The sequence below is a fragment of the Oxyura jamaicensis genome (genome assembly GCF_011077185.1).
Source record: "Oxyura jamaicensis isolate SHBP4307 breed ruddy duck chromosome 1 unlocalized genomic scaffold, BPBGC_Ojam_1.0 oxy1_random_OJ106567, whole genome shotgun sequence".
NCBI lineage: Eukaryota > Metazoa > Chordata > Aves > Anseriformes > Anatidae > Oxyura > Oxyura jamaicensis.
In genome coordinates this window covers 3,701-10,563 of record NW_023303241.1, presented here as the reverse complement: position 1 = coordinate 10,563, position 6,863 = coordinate 3,701, and the positions used below count along the sequence as shown (strand labels likewise).

The 6,863-nt window shown below is 48.1% G+C and overlaps 1 protein-coding gene across 1 annotated transcript; it reads left to right on the top strand.

The window, feature by feature from the left end:
* The first annotated feature begins 5,026 nt into the window (after nt 1-5,026).
* LOC118156956 (histone H1.03) lies at nt 5,027-5,780 on the top strand. Its single transcript, XM_035311202.1, has one exon. It carries the CDS (start codon nt 5,038-5,040, stop codon nt 5,716-5,718), a length of 681 nt encoding a protein of 226 aa, XP_035167093.1. The 5' UTR covers nt 5,027-5,037; the 3' UTR covers nt 5,719-5,780.
* Nucleotides 5,781-6,863: the final 1,083 nt, after the last annotated feature.

The following is a 6,863-nucleotide window of genomic DNA, read 5'->3' as shown; positions in this document are numbered from 1 at the left end:
GGGCTGGGTGCCGCGCCGCGTCGTTTATAGGGCGGGAGCCGACCTGGTTGGAAGCAGGGGCGGGCACGAGGCGGGGGCGGTCCCGGAGACGCGTCCCCTCCTGCGGGCGGGGCGGGGCCTTCGCCCTCCTCCGCCGCTCCCGGGCACCTCTCGGGGCCCCGCCGCGGCCCCGGCCCCACCTCGGCTGCGCTCGCCCTCAAGCTCCGGAGGCGGGTCTATGGCGCTCTGTCTCCCTTCTCGCCCGTGCCGAGCGCGCCCCCGAGCTCGGCATGCTCCCTTCTCCGTGCCTCGCTGGAGCGGCTCCTCGGAGTCCTCGGAGCGTTCTGTCGGGCCCCGGGCTCGTCCCAGGTCAGCGGCTCCGAGCGGTGCGGGAGCCTCACTCCGCTGCCTCTGCCTGGCTTGTCGTCTTCTGCCATCTGCTGGGCACAATTTTATTTTCATCAATAGATTCCAAGACTTTTTAGATTTGTTGAGAAAAACAAGTTCCGGGGCATGTATTGAATGTTTTTGCTTCTGCCGATCTTTTTTCATAGTTATCATGAATATTTTGTTTGTTACTTCATTTGTCTCCCTGCATCACAGCTTCTTCGCTATTAACATATCTACCCTTGGATGTAAATTACCCTGTAGCTCTTGAGTAAGTTTTATTTGTAAGATTGGTTGCAGATTTTACAGATTTTTGATTTCTTTTCTTCCTTTTTGCACTGCAGAAAATCCTTGAACTTTTCATCTATAGTTCTTTTGGTGCTGGGTACAGGATGCATGCAGTGAACATTACTACAATGTAAAAAACCTTAAACAGTATGTCCATATTTCTTTTCTCCTGTTGGACTTTTTTGTTATGCATTGAGGGCCTACATATGTCCCAAACTCTTGTAAATACCAGTAGATGTAGAAAGAAATAATATATTGCATAAACTATAACCAGTATATTTTTAAAATAATTTATAAAAAGTATAGGCCAACTATAGCAAATATCCTGTTAAGTACCTGTGTAAATTCTGGATTCATTTCTTGCAGATTTTCTTTATGATTACTGTTCCCTGTTCTCTTAAATTATCTCAATTTTTACTTACTCTTACAGTACTCTTCTTAGCTTCACCTTCAGAAGTCATCAACATAGACTATTACTACAGAGACCAGAGAGGTTTTATTAGTGCAGGAATACTTTTATATGAGAGTGAAAATATTATTTATAGGTTGGAAACACAAAGTCAACCTCTTGTGAAGATCAGAGTTAAAGATGTGAAACGTGATCATCAGATGTAAGATGAATGTCAAAAGGTTACACACAGAAGCAATAAACAGTAGAAATTACTTCAAAAAGTCTGCCTTCTCCTTTGTTCTTGTTTATCTCTCTAAATTCTTTCAAATATTAGAACCATAGAAAGCAGTACTTCATGCACATCTTATTTTACACCTTTCTGAAATATATTTCCACTCACTTATGTATCACCTTGCTACTTTTCCCTACTGTCTCCACTTCAGTATATGCTGAAGTATTCACCTGTCAATCTATTCATATGTGCAAGGGTTAAAATCCTCACAAAATAGCTAAATCAGGAAGGTATCTGTTTGAGATTACAGAAATTCACTGTCCCCTGAATTTTGGGGGATTATTCATGAATTCCAAGCTTCAAGAACTGGATGGAAGCTCTCTTGAAAGTTTTGCCCTATTCCAATGTCAGGTCTCATAGTTGTGGTTACTAGATTTTAAGTAAGTAGTTCTTTAACACAAATGATAATTTTAAGGTTTCATCAATCACGGTGTTAAAGGAGACAAGGAGCTTCAAGAATTATAGGCCAAGTTTCAGTCTGTAGAGCAGAGACTTAGCAGAAGATCCAAATGACATTTTATGTTAATATAACAGAAAAATAACCTTGTTAAGTTTTTATGTTGCAATTACATTTGTTGTTGATTAAACATTAAAAATAAAGCAGTGAGCTAATAGACATTGAATCAGAGGGGCACTCCTTTTAGAGTAGAAATACCTAGGCTTGGGCTGCAGTCAGCCACAAAAGAGACTTACCACAGAAGTAATTAGGCTTTCTGGTATCAGCAGTATTTGGGAACTCCATATACTGCTTTTGCCACTTCTGGGAAACTAAAAGATATTCCAAGTGCATTAGGATTTTCCCAAGTATCCTTGGCTTCCCTCACTACTATACTCTAACTTTGCTTGTGTCATAACTGGAGTTTCCAAAGGGCAATAACTGCTAGCTGCCTGTGGGCAAGATGGGACCATTCATGTCCTAACTCTGCAATTCTGGATGGAGCTCTAATCTGATGTTTAGAAAAGTGCTCTCATTGTTTATTAAGACATCTCATTGTTTATTCTTCTTTGGGAATATAAGGACTTAAAAACAATTTTTTCTAGCCCATCTTTATTCCTAGACCCATACTGTTGACTAAGCAAAAAATGTTCCTCCTTATCATTTCCACTCTTATGACACTGAGTCAGCTTCAGCTGCAGACATTTGGTCTAATGCTTTATCAGGAACTGTTCTTGCTCCACATAGAAGAAAAAGAAAAATTAAAAGTTCCAGTCCACTGGAATAGCATGCAGCTTCTGTGTCCTCAGGAGCAGTGTTACAGTCCTCTGAGAGTGCTAGTGAAAAAAGCTGCAAGACAGGGAAGTAGGTTTCATCTCTATTTTAATGGCATATCTGTGATTTGAAAATGAAAATATTTCCTGATAATAAGGCAAGGTCTGTTGTATGAAGAACAATGTGATTTTGAAATTTCCTTCAAATGTGTAATACAGGCTCTTTGGAACATTTTCTAGTACATATCCCACCATGAACTGCAACCAATATCCAGCAATTTGACCAAAGAATAAAATAAGACTGACCTACGTACAAGCCAAGAACCTCACCATTGCAGAAGCCACAATTTATGGTGAAGTTTATTAAGAATCTTTCAAAGACTGATAAGGATGACAATATTGCTTACTGTACAAGTCCAGAGAATTGACAGAAAACTGCCATTTAATGTAATAAGCTTGAACAGAAAGAAAGTAAGAAAGTGAACAAGAAAGAAACACGTGTGCAAATGTTAATGAACTAGAGAGTTCTTAGCTCCTCTGTCTCTGTGAGGACTTGATATCTACATTCATTGTTACAATGGGGTCACTGCTACTAGTTTAGAAAAATCTTTTCCTCAGTGTCAGAACTGCTTGAAAGATGGTCTTCAGTAATGTCACTGAGGAACTTAATTCCCTGAATTTTAAGAAATAACCACTAGATGAAATGGGCATAAAAATTATTTTTCAATTTCTGTGTTTATACAATACGCAATACTGCACCTTATACCTAGCATTTCTGTCTTGCTTGTTATCACAGCCAGATCTTTCAAGATACATATTTACCTTTGTCTTACCAGCTGATCTGCATTCTCTGGGACACCTCACGTAGCCATGTATTTCTTCATTCATTTCACCTCCAAATAGAGAAAAATAAAATAAAAATACACATGTTAAATTACTGAATAATTCAAGTCCATACTTTGATGTAGAGATTTCACATAATTTGCTTCTTGAGTGACTTTAAGAAAACACAATTATTTTAAAATGTTCAGAGGGATCATATGTTATTCCCATCTTCTTTCATTTAGCAAGAGTTACTGTCAGGATATAGTTACTGTTATTTCTTAGAGACATGTGTAAATAGAAATGACATTTCCTGAATGTAACATGGAGACACAAGACAATGTATCTGTATATTTTGCCAGCCCCTGGCTTCTGGAATTCTATGCTGTACAGTCATTTGATTTACCTTGTTACAATTTCTTGTAGCCCTGGATAGGTCTGCTCTGCTGTTCTGAGTGGCTGATGATAGCCTACTATCTATTTTATGAAACAATGTTATTGCAGGCAGGCTGTTGTATGTTTCATTTTAAAATAATAATGATAAAGCGACATGCTATTTAAAGGAAGGGGAAAATTGGAAGGCTTGAAAGCAGAAACTGAGAATTCGTTGGGGTTTTTCTATTGGTTTATTTGTGTGTTTGGATATGGTGCTGCCACTGTCGAGGAGAAGGAGACCTCTTGAAATGGTGTAAAAAGCTATCTTTATTCTAAAAAGATCAAAGTGGCAAGTCATTGTATGTTGTCAGCAAAGCAATACACTGAACCATCAATATTCCCTCATTAGAACATGGAAATCAGTTCTGCACAATAAACGGTCCTGATCACACTCTCCAAGGACAGGTTTTGCAGCTTTACCTCACCGCTCAAGTCAAATTTTCACTATGCACCAGATTCTACTTCACAAGGAATGCTAGTAAATTGCGAAACAAGACATACTTTTTACATTTTAGGATTAAAAGACGGTGTGCTGCAATAGTAAGTATGCTGACTCCCCAGTTCAGCAGACAGAAGCAGCTTCCCGAAGGGTGTATCGGAAGCACATTCCCAGAAACATCAGCCCTCAGAGAAAGGCGCAGCGGTGCTTTGCGCCACTTTACACCCAGGCGGGAGCGAAGTAACGCCGGCTTTCCCACACGCTGCTGAAACGCCGGCTTCTACCAGACGTGGGGGCTGCCTGAAGGCCGCTGAGCTCCCGCACCCGCACGGGGGGGGCCCGCTGCGTTACTTCCTCGGCGTTACCGCCGCTCTGCGCGGCGTCCAGCCCTTGAAACCGCTCCGGTGTTGGCCTTGCTCTGGAAAGGACCTCCCAGAGCGCAGGATGCCCCGCGGGCCGTGCCGGCTCAGGGCTGGGTAGGTCTTAAACTAAAAACAAAGCCAAATTTTCCCTCGCCGTGGGTAGGAACGGCCCCACGCCGCGGGGCTTCTCGGGTCTCTGCTCGCTCGTTTTTCCTCCTTCCAACGGGAAACGCCGGCAGCACCCGCGTCCCGCGTCCCCCGCCCTGCCGGTACGGAGCACGGGCGGAGAGTTTGGGAGGAGAAGGCGCCCGGGGGAGATGGAGCAGCACTACGGGGCCGGGCCGGGCCGCACCAATCAGCGCGCGCGGCGCTGCTATAAAAGGGGCGGCGGCAGCGGCTGCGCCATTGTTCTGCCTGCTCCGCAGGAGGCGACATGGCTGAGACCGCTCCCGTCGCTGCGCCTGAGGTCGCCGCCGCTCCTCCGGCTCCGGCCAAGGCAACCCCTGCCAAGAAGCCGAAGAAGGCGGCGGGCGGCTCCAAGGCGCGCAAGCCCGCGGGCCCCAGCGTCACGGAGCTGATTACCAAGGCCGTGTCTGCTTCCAAGGAGCGCAAGGGGCTCTCCCTCGCCGCGCTCAAGAAGGCGCTGGCTGCTGGTGGATACGATGTGGAAAAGAGCAACAGCCGCATCAAGTTGGGGCTCAAGAGCCTTGTCAGTAAAGGCACGCTGGTGCAGACCAAGGGCACCGGCGCCTCCGGCTCCTTCCGCCTCAGCAAGAAGCCCGGCGAAGTGAAGGAGAAGGCGCCTAAGAAGCGGGCAGCCGCGGCCAAACCCAAGAAGCCGGCGGCCAAGAAGCCAGCGGCCAAGAAGCCCGCTAGCGCAGCCAAGAAGGCGGCGGTGAAGAAGAGCCCCAAGAAAGCCAAGAAGCCGGCGGCCGCCGCCACTAAGAAGGCAGCCAAGAGCCCCAAGAAGGCGACCAAGGCTGCCAAGCCCAAAAAGGCAGTGGCAGCGAAGAGCCCGGCCAAGGCAAAGGCGGTGAAGCCCAAAGCTGCTAAGCCCAAGGTTGCCAAACCTAAAGCGGCTAAAGCAAAGAAGGCGGCGCCCAAGAAGAAGTAAACGGTCCTGAAAAACTCCCGTCTGCCTTGCAGACAACCCCCAACGGCTCTTTTAAGAGCCACCCAATCTTTCATCAAAAAAGCTGAAACACTTTCTTACTTTTTTATGCGGTTGTTGGTGTAACTTCCGTTCTCCGGCGCTACTGTTGCTGGCAGTCCCTCAGATAACGGTGCACGCAACTGCTTCCGCGTCCCTGTTCTCCGCAGGCGGCTCCGGCCGAGCGCGGCATCGCTCTCGGCAGCCCGACAGCGCGGACACGGTGCGAGAAGCACCAGAGCAGCCGCAGGAAGTCCCCCGAGTACGATCCCGGGCGCGCTGGGCTTCGGCCGGTGCTCACCTGCCCAGCCCGTGGCAGGCGGCGGCTCTCGTAGCCGCTGCTCGCTCCCACATCAACCCAGATGCTGCGCCGGGGGGGCAGGGGCGGGCCACGCTGGGGGCCGCTCCCGCCCGCGCCCCCGGAGCTGTGCTCATTTCGAAAAGCCCGCGCTGCGCGTAGATTGGCTGCGCCTCTCGGGATTTTCTGGTGCACGGGAGTTTTCGGGTTAAACAGATGCTCCGTCTCTAATCCGGAAGGCGGGGACTTAGGTTTTTCCCTCGGAGGAACAAGTTTATGAACTTCCTGGTACGAGCCTGCCTTGCTGCTGTGGGTTTCTTCACTCCCGGTCTAGTTCTGTCCCCCGTGGAAGTCGTAGGGTGAGGGGGCTCCGGGCTGCACAGGGGTGTTCCGCACCGCCCCATGAGGTGCCCGCATCTCTGCTCCCCGGTTGAGGCTTTTGTCCCATAGAGCTGCTGGGCTCTGTCCTTGGCCAGGATCCAGGGACTCGTTTCACTAGGGGAGGCGGATCCGAGCGCTGTAGGAACCCGCGGGGGATCAGAGCGTCCCCTGCCTGCCCACCAACCTCGCCCTCCCCTCTGCAGCCCCCACCTCTTCCCGGTGATTTGACCGTGCCCTCCTGCCACCGATTTTACCGCGTTCACGGGATGCTTTTCCTCTCCTTAGCTGGGGCTGGGTGCTTGATGGCGGGAGAAAGGAAAAGGGACGGGGACGGGAAAGCTGTTTCCTCACCTCTAGTCGTGGCTCTGGTACCACCGTTTCCCCAGAAGAAGGAAGAATTTCGTAGAATTATTTGCTCAGCTCTCGACAA

Excerpts from the sequence above, each read along its gene's own strand:
- LOC118156956 (XM_035311202.1), top strand. The coding sequence starts at position 5,038 with ATGGCTGAGACCGCTCCCGTCGCTGCGCCTGAGGTCGCCGCCGCTCCT.